General features: G+C 37.2%; 1 protein-coding gene across 1 annotated transcript; it reads right to left on the reverse strand.

The window, feature by feature from the left end:
- Positions 1-647: 647 nt before the first annotated feature.
- NSUN2 (NOP2/Sun RNA methyltransferase 2) lies at positions 648-19,983 on the reverse strand. Its single transcript, XM_035894148.1, has 17 exons — positions 19,881-19,983; positions 19,662-19,767; positions 18,944-19,015; positions 16,172-16,256; positions 15,185-15,377; positions 14,712-14,786; positions 13,446-13,576; positions 10,812-10,885; positions 7,712-7,842; positions 6,991-7,087; positions 5,686-5,861; positions 5,063-5,155; positions 4,551-4,686; positions 3,171-3,251; positions 2,804-2,942; positions 1,827-1,866; positions 648-1,167 (listed from the first exon to the last, which is right to left on the reverse strand). Exons 1-17 carry the CDS (start codon positions 19,898-19,900, stop codon positions 762-764), a joined length of 2,055 nt encoding a protein of 684 aa, XP_035750041.1. The 5' UTR covers positions 19,901-19,983; the 3' UTR covers positions 648-761.
- Positions 19,984-20,110: the final 127 nt, after the last annotated feature.

Consider the following 20,110-nt stretch of genomic DNA (forward strand, 5'->3'; position numbering starts at 1 on the left):
CTCCCACTTGAAGAAAGGACAGAGAAAAAGATGACTGCAGTAGGATTCAGGGTCACACACTCTTAAACAGGCACATTTCAAGACAGGAGTTTGAGGCATGCTCAGCATACCCAAAGAACTAGTTAAGGACATTTATTAGCTGTGCCTGTCAAGGAATTCAGCACTCGGAAGAGGAATCTCAGACATTAGTCTCTGGCAAAATGCCTTCTGCATTTTTTTTCCAGGATGCTGCGTACAGTTTTGTTTTGAATAAATGTTAACCAGGTTGTTAGTTAGAAATCCTACATGTGCATTTGTATGCATACTCACACCGATTCCCTTACGCATTAAAGAACCTGCATAAGTAGTAATCAGATTGGGTGGTAAGTGGGATAAAAGAGAGAAAGTTTTTCTAGAATTTGTGTGCTTTGAATGAAACCCCATTTTTTTCTTCTGAAGGAATTCTTCACCAGTTACACAGGCAGTTCATTTGTACATACCATTATTCCATTTCAAATATGGGCTTTAGATTTTACTAGTGCATGGCCCGTTGCCAGCAACAGACACACAAACCCACCAGTGATATGGAGCTTAAAATGGTAAAGAGACGACACACTTGAAGAGAAATCTCTTTATAGTTTTCATTTAAAAAATAAAATAGGCAGAACTTTAAAAGAGGAACATCCCATTCCAACCGAAATATTTTAAAATATATTTCCATGCTAAAAGCAAAAGTCTGGATGTCAGCCTCATCGAAGCTGCCAAGTAATAGAGAAAGAAACTTAATCTTTCACATTACTCGTATCCGTGTCTTTGCTTTCCTGGTTTACGTGACTGTTGGCATTTTTACTAGATTGATCTAAATCCTCGATTTTGTTTTCTACTTCCATAGCACTGCTTTCCACAGGACTGTGGGATGATTCTTCACCTATTTCTGCTTCCATTTTTGTGACTAAATCATTTTCTTTATCTTCCACATCCATTCTTTCCTCTGTTTGTGCCAGCCCATGCTGAACTTCTTCCTCTGTTTTACTTTCCGATTCCTCCTCTTTCCTCTTTGCTTTAAACACTTCAACTCCCATCATCCTCAGGTAGTGAAGTCTCTCATTCTTGGGCACAAAGGCACGGAGTGATGTCTTTCCTTGCCAACCACACAGCACTATAGGACACTGAAGATCATCAGGTTTTCTACAAACAAGCAGTTAAATTCAGTCAACTATGAGAAAGTTACTCTTCAAAACTTAGTTTTATAGCCATACCCTGATAAGTAAGTGTACAATCTTTAATAGTCTATGCATTTTATAACTATTCATAGAAGATGCAAGTACATTGGTCTTAACTTCACTATCTGAACAGATACCTGCTTCTCTACAACCAAGCAAAAAAATGAAGCTCAATCCTATTAAATTTCTGCAACAGGTAAAATAATTTTCTGGCTCTGGTTTCAAAACTAATATAAGCAACAGCAAGATGAAATTCTACATTTAAAAAGTTCTCAAGAGTTTTTGATACTACTTTGTCAACAAAAATGAACAATGGAGAAGTTTAACTTTTTCTATTGCGAATGCTGGACTTCAGAGGGAAACAAACAAATAAACATGCTGTGATGCTGTGGGCCTCTGGCAGAACTATTAGCTCTCCTTCATAAAGCTAAATCCTACAATTGTTTTAAGAATACACAGGCAAGACAGCCTTTTTCCCCTGTTACATTCTTTCTTTGTACGCTCTCTGGCTTTACTGTTGACCTCACTGCACCTCTATGCCTCCACTTCTGTTTTTCCTGAGTGAAAATAAATTCTTGTCCAAATTTTAAAACTGCATAAATGGAAAGCAACACATCTACTTACTCAGGGTCTGGGTCGTACTTCAGAACTATACTTCCCATCGCTACAGGGAAGGGAGGCGGGGGGGAACAAAAACAAAACAGATGTGTTACTTGGTACATTGTTAAAATGATTATAATTTGAAAAAGTTCAAGAAAACAAGTTTTTAGAGAGCCACACAGCATGAGCTGGTTAGCAGTTATCTACAGTAAACTATACACAATACCGGTTTTTATTCTTTTTTTTTCCCAGACCAAAGCATTTATATAGTTACAAAAGCAACTGTCAAGCCTGTCCCCTCCCAAACCCCAAGCAAATTAAAATACAAAATCACATAGTGGATTAATTTACGCAGTGAATCTAGCAAGGAACTTTTACTTCAGTAAAATGAACATATGCCAGCCCAGACTTTAGAAAAATTCTTCCTCCCATTCTGTCTCATCAAACACTGAAGTACAAGGACCAGCAACGACTTGGAAATAAAACAACATAAACAAAAGACTGAAAACAAGTCTTCATTTCTTCAAGCATCCAGCGCAGAGGGAATAAAAATTTAATACAAGTAGACACTGTTCCCCATATTTAAGAAAATCAAATCTGAATAACTGTATTTGATACACAAAATCATGACAAACAATTGCAGATGACAAACAAACAGCTTCAGCTGGAGCACTAACAAGTGTAAAGATCAGTTAGAGTATACAAAATCTTTGTTCATCAGACATTTTAAATGCTGCCTCACAGCACTGCTTCATGGAAGTCACAAGTTTGGGAACTCTTCAGTTCTCTGGAGTTCATAAACCTTAACGGATGTGATCAGAAAGGACTATAGTTTCTAATAGCACACTGGGTTTCAGTAGTGCTTACTGACCTAATTAACAAGTATATTTAAGATAAATTCAGCCACATCTTTTAGCAAACAGTTTACGTGACAGGATTTTCATAGTCTTCCGTGTAATGTATGAAAATCATTTTGTCATAGCACAAGTTAGAAAGCTTACCCATGTCTTTGACTTTCTTCTGTGTTTCACTGCTGAATTTACTTAAGAATGGATTTTCCTGGGTTAGCAGAATTTTAACATCTTCTATGCAGACGTTTATAATCCTTGCATGAATGAATGGGTACAGAGTATAAATTCCCTGTTTAATAAATAAATATAAATATTTTAAAATGCAATCTCTGCTTTTCTGAAGGGAAAATGTTAAAAACAGTATGCCCTTTAGCTAATACCAAAAAACAATTTTCACATTTTAAACCACACTGAAAATCCAAATTGTCACTAATCCGACAAAGTTAATGCCAGCTGTGCTATGGGCTCTAGAGGAAACCAAAGTATCTTCTTCGAAAATACAATGCTATGTAATTACCTCTTGTGCTAATCTGAATGCACATCCAAACTGTTCACCGTCACTGTTGCGAGACCAGACTTTTATCCCTGTGTTAATAACCTGCCAACAGCAAAGACAATAAGCACCATTAAGGAGTATAATTTCTCTATTACCACTCTAAACTTTGTTTTTCCTCAAATGTTTGACTAAAAGGAAGAAGAAAGGATAATTCTGCCATAACGTTTGTTCATTCGCACTGGACAATGAATTAAATTAATGTGAACATTCATTCAAGGGAAAAAGGAATTCCCACGACCAAAACATAGCTCACTCTCACCTTTTACTCCTTTCCACGTTGAAAACTGAACACTGTGAGAAAGTGTTAGTGTTAAAATGAGGGCAATGAACTATTAAGATCTAATTTTAATTTTAGTTTGAGTGAGAATTTTCTGTGTGGTTCTGGGAAAGTCAATCAAGGACGGGATTTTAAAAACGCACAAGTGCTTAATACTAGAACACTATATCCTTTGTGGTACTCAAAGTCTCACTGCCTAATACAATGCACGAATTTCTTAAAATTCTGTCAATTATATAGCCACTTCCTGCATGTGGGATAAAAGGATAATTATTTATCCATCTTAAAGATCTGTTGCAAAGATGTAATGAATATCCTTGGAAATTTTCACAATTTGACTGGATGAGGCCCTGAACCATATCTGATCTAGCTTTGAAGTTAGCCCTGCTTGGGGCAGGAAGGAAGCTGGACTAGATGACTTCATTCTAACTTAAATTATTCAACAACTTTTAAGACAAATCTATATCATTTGCAAGGCATTTTCCATGGGAAGTCATAAAAAAACCAAACTAACATTTCTCCCTCTAATTCAGAAAAACTACTTCTTATACCATTATCATTCTGCTTAGCAACTTTTCAAAATATTCAGTTGTTGAAATTACTTCGAAACAAAGTCCCCGTGTAACACAGCCAACTAATAATTCAGCTGAAGTTACCCATTATTTTTGGTAAGTTTTCAAAGCTCTTAATAGTTTTATAATTGAGGGGCTCACAAATACAACGGTGTCAATATTAACTTGTGAAGGTACCTGAAGACCACATAACAATGCTGGTACACAGGCAGTGGTTATATATTCCCTTCCTCTACTTTTAAGTTCCCTTCCATCTGCCAAAAAACATACCAATTTTAATCTTGGAAATGGTTATTCACCTCTCGGAGACAACTCTTCATCTCTTTAACAGAGGAGGGATATAGAGAGGAAAACTTATCCAGACTAAAAAGAAAAGGCCTATCAGAGAGCTAATCCCCTAAATAAACAATAAGCTTGGCAATACCAAGTTCAGGGAGACACCCACTGATGCTTATGATCTCTGTTGTGAAAACCTAAAGAGATGAACCATACCTTCATCTTCTCACTGTTGTTCAGAAGCACATTCCTCAGCTCCTTAGAAACCATGTACAGCTGTCTCTTCTTTCCTTCTTGAGTTCGAGTTAGTAAATTCATCTTGGGAAATGATGGGTCCAATGCATAAAACTTCCTGTGACCATAATACTTGTTTTGATTAACTGAACAATGAAATTACATACTCAAAATGCATGGGGTAGCCCATTTCCTCGAGCTATCTCTGCAAACACTTAACACTTTGGCTCCAGAACATAAAGATTAGACTTTCAAAGATGCACGAAATCAGAAAAGACAAGCTGTCATAGACATTAAGATACTCTCAAAAATTTCCAGTGCAAACTACAGTTGGCTATTCTCATTTAAGAAGTTAGAGAGGGGCACCTGGTCCAAAGCTAGGGTAAAAGTTTTATGTATGACCTCCTAGACCCATCTTCTGTGATGACCTGAACTACTAATATTCCTGAACTACTAGAAATCTTACTGCCAAAACAGAAACATTTTTTTCTTACTGGATAGGAAGGAACAATGGATCATCTTCAGGGAGAAACACAAAAGGGTCTTCTTTAAAACCAAACAACTTCATTTTTTTAGATGGTGGTGGTCTAAAAAGAAAATACCATTACATTGTCAATTCTAGTAAAAGTACTTGGTTTAAAATCAGTATATTCAGTTCATTTAGTCAACACTTGCCTTATGGTAATGATAGCACGCCAAACAGAATACTGACATTTTCCTATGTTTCACTATGATAACACTACACACAATTTAACTTCTGAAAATGAGGAATTGAAAGCAGTGCTTGAAAACAGAAACCACGAAAACAAGTAAACAGAGATTTCTGAAGGAGTTACTGTGAAGACAGTAAAGATCTTCCGAAGGTTAACTTCTAGAAGTAGTTTTCTCCTTATCAGAGAAGAAAGGACTAACAGACTTTGCAAATGCTAATAAGGAAAGTGGTTATTTTCCTAACTTCCTGAAATACAAGACAGAAAAAGTGGAAATGTAGGACAGCTGAGCAAATTCATTAATTCTTCTTGATCGACTCCTAAATGAGCCCAATAACAAAAGAACTATAGAATACTCAGCAATTACAAAGCTGTCACAGGACAAATATTTGGACATGGTCTCTTACCCACATACTCCTTCCTTTTTGCTTTGCTCAGTGTCTGAATTCTGCAATTCTTGTGTTTTCTTACACTCTACATTTTCATCAAGCGTTGGGTCTTCAGTAATACACTCAGAACCGTTATCTGAATTAGCTGCTGTCACTTCAGTATCTCCTGTTCTTTGTGGTAACTTCTGATGAACCTATTTAAAATTATATTTTCAACAAAGCAAAAGTAGTATCTAACTTGTAACAAAAGGTACCTATGTTCTCTCTTTGCATGTGCTTATTTGTTACGAATTTGCATGTAAGTGCTTAAACAGATCCATCTAGGGAGTTAATCTGATTACTAAATCAAGATATCATTGGAAGTTGCATTCACCTCTAGTACTGCTCTGGACGATTTCTTACCAACTGTCCAAGCAAGCTATTTTTGTACCATTTACAAAATCATGTTTGAGCATTCATAGAGAAGATTATCTTAAGTCAGGAGCTGCTGCTTTCCTCCTAGCACTCAAAGTGACACACAACCTGCTGCTGCACGCTTTCTGTAAGAATGCTACAGTATTAAACTTAGAACTGCATAAACTACTTGGATGATGCTTGCTTCTGAATAAATGCTTTTTCCTTACTGCCACATACATTTTACTCATAAGGTGTTCTAATGAAGCAAATAAAATAAATAGAAACAGCTAAAATGGATTCACATAAGAAGATTCTCTCAAAGATATGAACAATCTGAGAGATCAAGTAAATCACGTCAACTTAAAATCCTGTTGACAGGATTTTAAAGACAATTGACAACAAATGGATTAAAGTCAGATGTCTGAAGCTGCTGCTGCTGCTGCTACTCCTAACAGTTTTACATCCATTCCCCTGCTGCTGATCTGCTAGACTAATCTGCTAGTGAATCACTCCTGAGCAACCCAGCCACAGAGTAAGATAAACTGAAATCAGAATTAGCTTACCATACAGCAGAAAAAACCCTTCAGCAGAGGGACCACACATAGCTGAAGGAAGTGACAGCTTTAGCTACTAAATCTAATCTGCTTCTGTAATTCTTTCAAAGCCTTAATTTTAGGTTCAACTTTTATCTTGGTATTTTACTATGACTTCAAAATCCCCCTTCATTTTTTTTTTTTTCTATTTTGAAAGGAGATTTTTTTAAAAGTTCTTACGGCATTTAGGATTTTATTTTTAATTGACACACTGAACTATAACCGAAGGACAGATAGAAAACAGTTATAGTATCTTTTCTGTTACGTAAGCTTTCAAAAGAATTCCAGAAATGTTATTAAAATTTAACATTTTAGCTCTTCTAAAAGAAGTTACCTTAGGCTGGCGTTTATTCCATGGCATTGGAGATTTTTTTATTAACACAGCCACAAAGAAACCTCCTGTGTTCTGGTGATGTGGCAATATCCTAAGACTAGGGGGAAAAAACCCAAAATAAATAAAAATGTTGCAGTGTATTCATTATCAGCATCCAGGCTCTCACAAAGTACTAGAAGTATCACATTTGAATTTACTTTCAGGGTAAACTAAGTATTCCCAGGAGGATTTCACAAATTTAATTTATCAAGCTAGAAACAGGATCTAAAATAAAGCATTCTGGCAAAATAACTTACATCAGTGCAACACATTCATTTCACCATTCGCATCTGAGCTTTAATGACTCATTTCTAAACACTATTTTTAGAATAGCTATGGAAAGTCTTTCATAGAAAATAAGTCACATTGTTAAAATGTTCAAGTCTTACATACTTTTCGAGTAATTTTGGCTATGTATCTCTACTGGATGCAAAGAATTTGATCTGTTTGTGTGAGCATTTATTCCTTGTAAGCATGTATTCCTTCAATAATTTCTTTCAGTTCACTGGAATTTAAGTATTGTGTGCTGCCATTACATATGAAGCAATCAAAATATGCAAAGACCTATACAAACATAGGTCTATACTGCAACACATTCCTAATCTGACCTCCTAATTATACTTTGCCCACCACCATACAAGGTAACCATCAAAACCTCAAAGTCTACTCTGGGAGAACTTACCAACGTTCTAGATTCATTGTCTTTAGCTTCTCTTCATCTTTTACTGGAAACATAGTGGGACGGATCTGTGATTGTCTATTTGAAGGCACATCTTTCCACTCTTCAAACCATTGTCCATCTTTCAGCATTACCTTTAAAGGAGTAAATATAAATGCTGTGAAGAACATGGGTCACCATTTTACAAACTTTAATTAAGATACTTTCAAACCAAGGTTCAGATGCCAAAAAGAGAAGTTATTTTCTGCTATAGTGAATTAAGTTCTTTTAAGTGAATTGCTCCTATGTGCATTTTATGTGTGTGCTTAAGAGCAGGAGATTCTTGCCAGCTGTACCTCTTTGCTCTGCTTGTTATGCTTCAAGAAGTGTGCAGCCAAGTGAAGACTGGTGCAGAATCAACTGCGCGATCTCTGTTAACCTTCCAGAACTTATAGAACACCAAAATCCAAAGGAAAGACAGTGGTGGAATATACAAGAAGATTAGTAAACCATCAGACTTAGGATACATTACTTCTTTTTCTCCTTGAGACCGGCTGTGAGACATTCTGCTACAGGCAGCTTCCAAGCAGTACACAAAGGAAAAGGGCTACTGCAGTCCAGTGGGTATTAGAAATGAGGAATCCCAATTTAATTACATAAGAAGAAAGATGCAAGAGTGCAACACAACAGCTTGGTAAGCATATAGCTCCATGACACAGCCCTACATAGGTCATAGATAGAGATGTTTTCAAGGAAAGTTACTGAAGAACCATGCCCTCATGAATTTCCTAGTGTCTGTATCTTTATCCAGGACTCAGAACACATCTATAAATCTACTGTGTGGACAGAACATCACCTAATTCTATGTAAGGGTCAAAGCTTTTGAAGGATGCTTAAGATAAAAGCAGAAGGTTAGAGCCACAACTCTTACAGCAAGGCATTTTGAATGCTCTTTAAGCAAGAATACCAAAGTGGAAAAAAAAAAAACCAAACCACCAGGGAAAACTTGACTTCAGAACTCTAGATGCCTGGTTCTGTACTGAACACTGAGGCTATAAGAAAGGTCACATCCAGGAATGTGTGGGGCAAATGCATAGAATTAATGACTCAAATGAAGGCCCGTTTTTCTTGTTAAGGCAACAAAATAGAGAAGTCACAGTGATGATGACTTCAGGACTGGCAAGTACAGTTAAGTGTTTTCATACAGCTCACTGTAATGGTCTTGAGGGTTTAATTAAGTGTTCTACTGGAAACTGAAATGTAAGATTTATCTAGATTACAATTTCACTAAGAATGTTAGAACACAGATTTCAGCATCATGAAGTCTGGCATTTCTCAGCCACTGATCAGATCACACCTAGAATATTGCGCCTTTGCATATTCCTGAAATAGATATGGCTGTACTTCCAGAATTAGTATTTCAAATCTAAATACGCTACATGTCATATTGCTAGATGGAGACGAGATTCTGTGATTCTGAACTGCTCTTCTTTGGAGGTCATAAATTAAGCTTGACAGAAACAAACAATGGGACTGATAAACAACCGGAAGTACAAACAAGTCTGCAACTATTTCAGGTGTAGTAGAATAACTGCCCAACAGCCCTGCTCTGTTCAGTTTTGGTTTAACAGTTAACCACATAATGTAACTGCTGGAATGACAAAGCATCAAAGAACACGCTAAAGTCTTCTCTACTGCACATTTTGCTAGCCTCTTATTAGGGTAGAACGAAGACTACAAGTTTTGCAGAAGTAGATTAACATATCTGAAGTTAAAAAGGTCTCTTCCTTCAAGATTCTGAAGTAACTCATTTGAGTTCGCTCATTGTCTAGCTTAAGGAGATAGTACTGAATGCTCTTTCCAAGCACCTAAGTGTCCCTTGAACAGACCCGTACTTTATTTCCAGAGATTTACAGTCAACTGATGCTCAGGAATATTCATTGTAATCACAAAGTCACAGAGCTCCCATTGAACAGACCAGGAAACCAAAGGACCACACCAAGTAAAAATAGCACCAAAGCAAGCAAATGCATTCAACGACAATCTAGCCAATGAGGCCTGAAAAAATACTGTAGCAGCAAATAAGGGCTGAAGAAAATCTTGTAAACTTTCAACAGATTTTATTAGCCTACTTTTTAAAAAACCCATTAGGGAGATTTATATTTCAACTGCAAACACAGAAATAAATATTACAGGGAATATACTCTTAATGATCTTCATGTATGTATTTTGTAGCCTTTATATGGTACAAAAAAGTAAAATTAAGATTACAGAGCCACAATCATGCATTTTGTATTTTTCCTTCAGGTACCAGCATACAATTTAAACTTTTGGAATTGTAAGAAGAAAGATATCAGCTAGTTTCTAAGCAGGATTTCCAATGACAGAACATAAGCAAATCTTTATTCCATGCATCTTGTTCATTAGCCTACACACACGCACAAACCTGCAGACTGTACCATTGCAAGAGACTAGTGAAACAGTGAGAGAAGACGGAACAAACAATGGCGTTGCAAAGGCACACGCTCATAATTATTATGCTCTTAACAGGAAGCTGAAGAAGCTTTGGGGTTTTTTGCCCCTCCCTACAGGCCTCTTTCCAGAACTGAAAACACATAATGCCTGGAACAAAATACAGGATTCTATTAATATTCTAGGATTACTCACATAACTGCAGTTTAACTGCAGTTTTTATAGCTTATTTCCAGAAAGGGTTTAACAGCTTTTACTTCCAAATGGACCAGCTAAAGAACCATAGAATCTAACACTCGCAGGCTGTAAAGATGAGGAGGAGGGATAATTTAAAAAGTGGCTGAAACTATGTTGCCATCTACAGGCCACACGCTGCATGCAATAGAAAAGGGAATTCTATTAACAAAGCATAGGAGAGCAAGCAAAGAAAGCTAGAGGAAAAAGAGAAGAGCAGATGAGGAGACAAGAATTTACCATCAGAAAGATTTTTAGCCCTCTGCCCTACAATACTATGTTGTCTAGCAACTCTAAACAGCAAATCACTACCATTACTTAGCTCAATTTAATGTTTTGAAATTTTACACTTCAAAAATTTCCCTAATTTAACACTCTACAACAGATCAAGAACTTCACAGAAATACCAGGTAAGTACCTTCCATTTTGTAATTCCTGGCATCCTCTTCAAACCTGGCAACTCAGAAGAGACATCAGCAAGTTCTAAGGCACCTGAAACCCCAAGAATATATACATCCTTGAAAACAGAATTTGAGAGTTGTGCTCCTAATTAACTTTTATAAAAACAGTTTTTCTTCAAGTTCTAAGACCATTTTAAGACCATTGCTTTTTAAACCTCTCAAAGGAACAAAATGTTAATACAATTACTACTGGGTAAATTAACAAGAAAGGTGGTAAGAACTGTTCATCATAGCTACAAAAATTTGCAACCTATAAATGAACCAAAATATAATGGTTAGACACTTTTTGTAGCAGCTGCATAGAGTAATACTCTACAACTTTTATTGTTAACCACCAGTGTTCCAGGCAATGCAGTCATAAGTTTTTATTCTCACTTACTTAGTCTTTAGATTTACTGCACTGTAAGCACTTTTTGGAGAAGTACTCTTTTGGGATGACTAAGCCTTTTAAAATGCTTGATATATTCTGATTTTATGGATTTACAATCTTAAGATATTCTAGTGTGACAGGAAAAAGAACGTATTATTTTGTAAATGGAGAGGAAAATTCCAAAGTGTTTAACAGGAAGGTAAGTACTATCAACCTAACAGGACAAAAGGCTTATGTGCCCAAAATATGTCAGATTACTAAAAGAAACATCAACAGAGTATAACTTAATCTACTGCATAGATGAAAACTAATGAAATCTTTGACTAATTTAATGAAAACTTTAAACTGCCGCAAGTCCAGAAAGAATGAAATAAAAACTTGGTGTTTAAATAGGTGATCTCTCTAGCGAAGAATAACTCTTTTTCGTGATTCTGAACACTTAGTTATTTAACAATTAGGTAGGCTTTTCCTCCTGTTGTACACAATTTATCAGCCTGTTCTACGTGACTAACCATTTACTCTCAGAGTGACAGTTTAAGTCTTTTAAATAAACGAAAAAGTGATACATCAATCCATAGACAAATTCCAAAATGACATTTCAAACCTGATTAAACTTGATGTTTGAGTCTATCCTTTGAATATTCCTGCCTACCTACAGCATGACTTTAACTGATGCCTCAAGACTACGTCAGACTGATTAACCATTAAATGGTCCATCAGAAGTACTACAACTCCCAGCAGAGAAATATGGTACAAGTGCCTTTTCCTTACTTTTTCAGCCTCGAGGGGAAAACAATCTCTGATCTGCTCCACAGTCCTAGGAACTAAGCTAAGATTGAAGAACCAACAAAAAAGTTTCTGGGCTGACCTGAACAAATCCTCAAGGTTCAATGCCCCTTGCAGACCACTCCGCTACCTCACCCTACACCTATGTTCAAGCCCCAAGGATAACGTTCGCTCACTGGGACACATCATAGCCTCCAAGTAAGCCTCAGAATAGCCCCACTGGGCAGAGACAAGATCGAAATGCCACAGACCAACACTGCAGTCAAAATCCTTAGTTCCAAGTACTGAATTTGCTGCAAATACTGCAATTGTTGGTGTCCATCAACATCCATATTGCTTTGTGCTCCTATCCAAACTAGTCCTTACTGCTTTCCAATCTTGTTATCATTAAACTTAACTCTGGTGCACTATGGCCTTCAATCAACCAAGCATACTATAATTTACTGAAAAGACGTATATGTTGTTTTTTCACTCAGTCTGACAAAAATCCTACCTCTAAAAAGAAAAAAAAAAAGGTCCTTTGAGCAGAAATTAAACATTCAATTATCCACAGGCATTTTAGCTAAACTGCTGTTTTGGAGACAATGAAATTTCATGCATAATTTGGGGTCACAATAGTGACAGACACAAAGAAAACATTAGACAAAACAGGGCTATTCTAGTTCTAGAACCGGCTCAGCTCCAGGAGTAATATAGCTGCCTCTGATCTGTACAAGGCTCAACTTAACAAACTCTGGAACTTTTCATGCAAAATCCAATTAGATGTCTCCAAACTTCAGGTTACTGACTCTGAAAAAAACCAGTGTCCATCAGCTCAAGACTAGAAATTTGGGCTTCTAAGCCCTACTATCATAAACTGATGCAGTGGAACTTCCCAGCTCACCTCAATTTTTCCACCTGTTGTTACTTCAGATGATGGAGACTTAAGAGCAACTTATGCAAGACTTCATATGCAAGTCAAAAGTATAAAAAAAGACATTAAAATTCCAAGCATGTCAAAATATGAGTCAAAGGATGCCAAAGGTTATCAGTGACTCCCATCTACTGGTGCACAATAAAATTCCTCTGACCGCTTAAGTACACTCTGGGCTTTTTACTCCTATGGTGTGCAGCAGTAACGTCCCATGTCGTGTTTTCCATAGGAAATATGTCAGACAGGGACTCCAACCAGTGGACTGAATTCCATTGATCTGTACACATAAAAAAGACACAAGTCTTTTGTGTAGCACTAACAGAACTTGTTCAGGTTTTATATTTGCACTTGATAGGCGCATTAAAGAAGACTGCTCATATCAACACCAGTGAAATTCTCCCAGTTTTGCACATTAGAAGCACGTTACCTACACTAAGCTTAATACTAGTACTATCATACACATATCCTTTCTTGGGCCAAGAAAAAAAGATTACCCCACTCCATCCAAGCTCACATTCTCACCTTGACTCTTTTCCAGCAGAGATGCGATCACAGCCTCATTTTCGATAGGATTCAATGAACACGTAGAATATACCATTCTCCCGCCTTCTGCCAGCTGTTCAACACCACGGGTTGCAATTCTTAACTGCAATCTAACAAACAGAACATTCTTGGTCTAGCCACGCATCATTCAGGAATCAGAAAGATTAGCCATCAAATTTCTTACAGGTGAAGCTATATTGCAGACACATAACTAACTCTCCATGGACTAAGTCAGCACATACTGAGTTCCACAGCTGTCACCAGTACACAAAGCCAGTTTTAAACTAAGTCAGCTTAGCATAGTCTACACTGCAGACACACTCACAATTACACCTCTCAAAATAGCAATTAGGTCAAACATTAATGCTACTGCATGATAACATTCTGTGTTTTGTTCTTTCTAGTGCCCCATCAAGTTTATAATAAAGTACTCAACACTAGAGAAATAATCCCCCCAAACCCTTACTCTTTGAAATCTAGAGTTAAAATGAGGAGCAATCTGACTACTACAAATATTAAGGACAAGAGAGCTGAGCTCGCACTGGCCTTCTGAGAAAAGTCGTGCTGAGCTGGATCACCTGCTTATACCCTATGTGCATAATTACAACTAAAATAAAACCTGTCATTATGAATGAGTTACCAAGCAGCAAGTCACCATAGTTCAGCTGAGTCACAGCAACTGTGTGCATTCCCAGCATGTTACAAATGCACAGTAAAATGTTCTAAGCTTTTTCATCTGTGTTTAAATTACTGCTTTTTACCATGCACCTGCACTAGGCTAAGTACTCATTCACCATCAGTTAACATAAACCAGTCTCAGGTAACTGAAACCGTTTATGTATGATCTCTGACATTCTAAAGATGTTAAAACACTACTGTTAAATTTTACAAGTTTCTGTATTTTCCAACAGCATTTTACCTGTCTAAATGCTAACAATCCCAACCAAATGGTTCGTTTCCTGTTTCATTAGTTACTTTGTCTAAATTAATTCAATTAATATTAATATGTCAGATATTCATAAGAATACAAGAAATTTATATTCACACACTCCACTGGAGGTTGACCTCACATCTGAAACACTACTCTTCCTCTCAATAGCACATAAGCTCTTTGAGAGAAAAGTGACTTTTCTTAGCCTCTGCTTTGTCATATATTGACATATGAATGCATGCAGATGTTAAAAGATATGGGAAAAGGAGGAGAGAGAAATGGAAGAAGCGCAGATGAGTAATAAGCATTTTTACCCATGCAGTTGCAAACTGTTTTGTGTTGTCCACTTCTTCCATACATCAATGTTTTTCCTCATGGTTCCATCTCCACTGTAACAGAGGTTGACCAGATGAGTATGTGGGTAAAATAATTTCATATCCAAGTCATTTATAGCAGTAAAAATTACCAGTCCCTCTCTCATGTTAACTAGTCCTCCTATGCTGTACTGTTTGTTTCCGCACTATCTTTGTATTTCAGTATCCTGAGTAGAAGTTCAAAATTTGAAGCCCTTCAGCTGACCAAATTTAAGCACCACTTGGAACGAAAAAACTTCACCTTGATTATGGCATCCCCTTACCTAAGACAGTTCAAGGCATTCACCTCTTTTGGAAGTTACTATAAATCATAACTCACTAAGCAACTCAAAAAGCATAACTCGCTAACACAAAAATTCTAGCACTGTACTTAGTGCATAAAATCTGTTTATTGAAGATTACATGCAAAATACCTGCAGGGGACGTCACACAAAATCCTGTCATAGAAGAGGACCTCTTTTCTTCCATCAACATCTATTTGCAGATTAGGAATGCTGGAGGCATCATGATTTACCACCATGATGCATGGGCTGTTTAGTCTCTTAGCCTGATGAACCAGCAAATAGCAGCGCTTGTTGTCGACATCATTAGCAATTACAAAACCCTCTGGGAACATAAAATATTGGGAAGATGCTTTACTATTCAACAGCTAAATAATTTTACTTAGCTTATTGCCTTGTCTTCAAAGTTGTGTAAACCTTTTGCTAGAGATTTTTACTTAGAAGACTACTTATGAATAGAAGACCCCTTGCTGAACATAAAACAACATAAGCTAAGTCAAGGTTTAACTGATGAGTCAAATAGTCAGTCTCAAGAGTTCCAGCTTGCACACAGTGGAAATAAGGCACAACCAAGGGCCCTTCAACTTTTCACTCTCAAAGAAAAACCCTTGTAACAGAGAAAACCTCCACTGCCACCAAAGACAATCTCTGTACATCAGCAGACCTTCAGCAGAACGCAGAAGGAATCTACTCCCCCCAACTTCACAATTTTGATGGACAGTATTTTCTGCGAGCATCTAAATGAAAGTAAAGATAATGAAGCTTAAAAAAAAAATCCATAAACATCACCATTTTTAAGGCTAAAGCAGCTTAATCCTGTGTTTGGATACCATTAAAACACAAGGGTTCATGGGCCACCATCTAAAATTAAGCTCCGATCATATCTATTACAGTCTGAACTGTGAGGTGTTATAATCCCTCTCTCTTCTTCAAGCCAAGGAAGCCCACAAAGTTTCAAGGAAAAGGTGGAGTACTTCCCATCTCATATATCTCAGCTACTGTGGGAATTCAATATGCAGTTAAATGCAGTTACTAAACTGCAATATTAAAAGTAAAATTCTACAAGAAAAAGAGGAAATTCAAAGTCACAAAAGTTTTTGGTAGTTTTTCCAGACTTACTGGGAAAAGGAACGTTCATGTCCGCATGTAACATTTCAATGAGTTGTGCAGTCTTAGATCCAGGTGCAGCACACATATCTAGAATCTACAAACACCAGAAAGTTAAAAAAAGAAGTCCTACCTTGTATTTTTTAAGTACTTGAAAAATATACTATGCGCTCTTGTTTAAATTAAGTCTTTTTGCATACAACTGCATAATTATGATTGTTCTGAACACCAGTTTGCAGAAACACAAAGTACAGTTCTGTTCTTTGAATGCATCATGGAATGCAGCTTGATCTCTGAGGGTCTAAACTATAACAATGGCTTTGGTTTGTAGGGAACAAATACATCACCTAAAAGGAATTTGAAAGAGAAATCTGAATATAAATATGGGGATATGGTCCTTTTATCAGCTCACAAGCAATTCCAGCTGAAGTTAACTGGAACTTTAAATACACACGCAAACATTAAGGGAAAAGTTACATTCAAGAGCAGGCTGTACTTTTCTTTAACTATCAGTAAATTAATCAGAGACTATACCACACAGTTGATTACAAAGATTTTATAAAAATTAACTGCTATCCCTCCTCACACATTTGCATTTTAATGCCAAAAAAAAAAAAATCAGGGCAGCATAAACTGCCTGTTTCTATACCCTGGAAGAAGTACTTGGGAAGTATTCAAACTGCCATTGGGCAGCACAACAGGACAGCACAGACACCAACACCTGATTTCTAGCATTATTCTCCCTCCTGGTGCATCACAAACTTGGCTTGTGATCGAGTCATTCATAGAATTATTTTCACAGTAAACCATTCAACAGCTAACATTGTTTTCTTAAGTAAGGAAGCTTAAAGTCCTTCCTCTTGCCTAGTTACAGATTTTCAGAACCATATGACTCTATCTTCCATACCTTTATTTTCAGAATCATATGACTCTTATCTTCCAGACCTTTAGGTCCAGTAAAATTTAGCTGAAATCATGCAACAGAATAAAAGATGGGGACAGAGCTGCTCAGATCCTCATGCAAGCCCCCAGCATGAACAAGACTTAACTAGAAGACAGACCCCAGAGAAATGCGAAGAGCATTTACTGACAGTTCCAGAGAGCATGTAATAAGTGCTGCCATGCAACAGTGCTAACGCATCATGAGACATCCGTAGTAAGAGAGCATCATATCTGCCATTTAAGCTAACAGTTGTGACGCTACCAGTTTCTACTTACTTTTGTAGATAGAGCAAAAGATAATGAAGAACAAGCAAGCCTAAACATGCTCTAAAATTGTCCAGCAAATTGATAGTGAAGGAAAACTGAATTGTGAAAAGTGGATTAGAAATGAACACAACTACAGAGAGGTTTGACAGTCATCAAGCTGATCCTTGTGTAAGACAGGAATGGACATGTAAGACATGATGTACAGAACCTGCTGGCTAAGCATGAAAAGTAACCTGCAATTCTGGCCATAACAAGCAGCTCAGAAAATAAGGCACTAAGAACCATAAAAGATCGTAAATTACAACAATCAAGGCATTGTTACAGCAGTGATTTGCTGTCTTGTCACAAGGGAGGTTAAAAAACCTATTCTGAGTCTCATTTATGATGAAATTTGTGAAATCTTACAGGCATTTCTGAAAAGCGCTTGTTGAAATATAGTCACCAAAGCTAAACATTCAATGCAAAAAACGTATACTGCTATATAGTTATATGCAATAAAAGCAAAGTGTGTGCAAAAGTATTCTCATAATTTGAGTTTTATATTAAGTTGAACACATTCACTACTTGTTCAACTCCAGACAAAACAAAATGCACCTGTGACACATTAGGACTGGATCTACCACACAATTTGTATTAATCTAAGAGGTGAGAAGACCTAGCCTCACGTAACATAGCCATCGACCCTGTGTCATATATCGGGTTGGGGTGACAGTACAAGGAAATAAAGCAAAAAGTTACATATGCTAAGGAATTTAATACAAAAACAAGTATGTACGAACAGGTCTCTAAAAGATATAGGTCAGAAGTTTGAAAAAATTAAGATTTTAAGATACGTCATGAAAAATTCAAGGAAGTGCACCACATGGTCGCTTGAGATAGCAAGGCACTTCTAACTAGCTCATTAACTAAGGGAATAAGGCCATCTGACAGATTCATTCTGCAAACAAAAGTAGCATATGAAAACATCACTAAGGTTAGAACAGGAAGTTTGCTGCCAGATATCCCCATTCCTACCATCTGCCATTAGAAAACATCCTGTGCATTCCTTAGACACCTCAGTTAAAGTTAGCAATCTATACTCCTTAGCCATCCTCAACAGCATGTTTCAGCTCACCCGAATTATTTCGCCTAGCGGATTTATAGAGCAGAAGTTCACAAGTTCTTCAAAAAAGCACAGAGAGGTGAAAACTACCTGGTAAAGAACTACCTCTGTTCACAGTGTGATGGATAGCAGGAAGTTAAAAACAGTCATCTCACTTCAAAAGGGGGTTGAAACATGAATATAACTTAGATGCAGCTAAATACGTTTACACTGCAGAAGTGAGATTATGTAGCTACTTAAAAACTACGTGTTTTTTTACAGGGTATTACATAAAACTGAAAAAGCAGATGTTCCCCTGACAGCCTGTTTGTGATCTGAACATGAATTGATTGCTGTCGCTTACGTGCAGAAAGCATAAAACATACGCAATTCTGTTTTGCTTTGGTACCAGCATTGATACTGCCATTGTAATTTGTAGTTTAATCAAACTACCTTTCAGGACAAAACTCTAGCACACAGTATATTCTAGTTACCTTATGATGGGGGTTAACATTAAGCAGCAGAGGTGGGATCATACTAACAGCCTCCTGACGACTGATATTTCCCTTGAAAGGAAGAAACAAAACCAAAACAAACTCATTTTTATTCCATTCCAAAAGAATGCATTTCTTTTGCGATAAATTTTTAAAATCTCTATGTAGTAAAACGATAAAGCAATTGAAAACACAGCATTATAAACTTAGGATTAAATTTTGTTAGCATTTAACAAACAAAATCACAGTATTTCACCCAATTGAAATTTCTGATAATGGTGCATTTACTCTGATCTTATTCATTCTACGGATGTAGCTTCTGCTCAAGAGATGAGAAACTGGCTTCAATCAATTGAGAAAACATCCATCGCTAAAGGTAAGACTCAGTATGAATGCACGTGTGCTTTTTACCAGATTCAAACACCTGGTTTCTAACAGCAACTAATTATTTTACAGGGACTCGTTTTGACATTCTCAAACAAAACAAAAAAAAATTGCAACTAGTTTAGGGGAAATATTTGTAACTGTGGTTATGTGCCAGTCATGGGACGAATTACTGTCAACAGCAACATAAACATCCAGATTCTTGTGAGCTACTCAACTTCTGAGAGAAAAGGTACAGCCTGAGTTTCTCATCATGCATTTAAATAAAATGCTGCTCAGGATATGAAAGGGAAAAAAAAAAAAAAAAAAAAATCAAGATCTATCCAAAACTTACACATTCTGTCTCGCTAACCAGAAACTGATGAAACTTTTCCAGTTGCGGTGACTTGCGTAAGATTTTTCTACTCAAGTTAGTGTGCCAGGCTAACTCTTCTGGATACCTGGGGGAAAAGAGACAGGAAAAGGGCAGAGGCAAAAGACAGAAACAAACCAGTTGGTCGGGCCCGACGTCGGGAACACATGGGGTGCCTTACTTCACTTCCAGCTCGCTTACCAGCTCAGCGACTGCGGCATTTCGACTTTTTGGCCATCTACCTCTAGGTCCTGCAGCTCCTTGAAGTACTTTTCCTTCAAGCAGTGGAGAATTTCTTTGGCGTGACTGCAAGGGAGAGAGACCCTCAGAAGGAAGCCGGATCGAGACGCCCCTTCTCCAGGCAGCAGACCGCCTCCCCGGTCAAAACGGCGGGTACCTGCCCGCCCAGGGCACCCGGGGGAGCGGGGGGT

Source organism: Egretta garzetta, unplaced genomic scaffold, assembly GCF_000687185.1.
Source record: "Egretta garzetta isolate BGI_Z169 unplaced genomic scaffold, ASM68718v1 scaffold264, whole genome shotgun sequence".
Classification (NCBI taxonomy): Eukaryota; Metazoa; Chordata; class Aves; order Pelecaniformes; family Ardeidae; genus Egretta; species Egretta garzetta.

What these genes read in the sequence shown, in the direction of transcription:
- NSUN2 (XM_035894148.1), bottom strand. Translation starts at nt 19,900, where the DNA reads ATGCCGCAGTCGCTGAGCTG. An exon ending in GGAATAAACGCCAGCCTAAG is followed by an intron (nt 5,862 to 6,990) that starts GTAACTTCTTTT and finishes AATTTTAAATAG; the next exon opens with GTTCATCAGAAGTTACCACA. An exon ending in CATTCAGATTAGCACAAGAG is followed by an intron (nt 2,943 to 3,170) that starts GTAATTACATAG and finishes TTTATTAAACAG; the next exon opens with GGAATTTATACTCTGTACCC.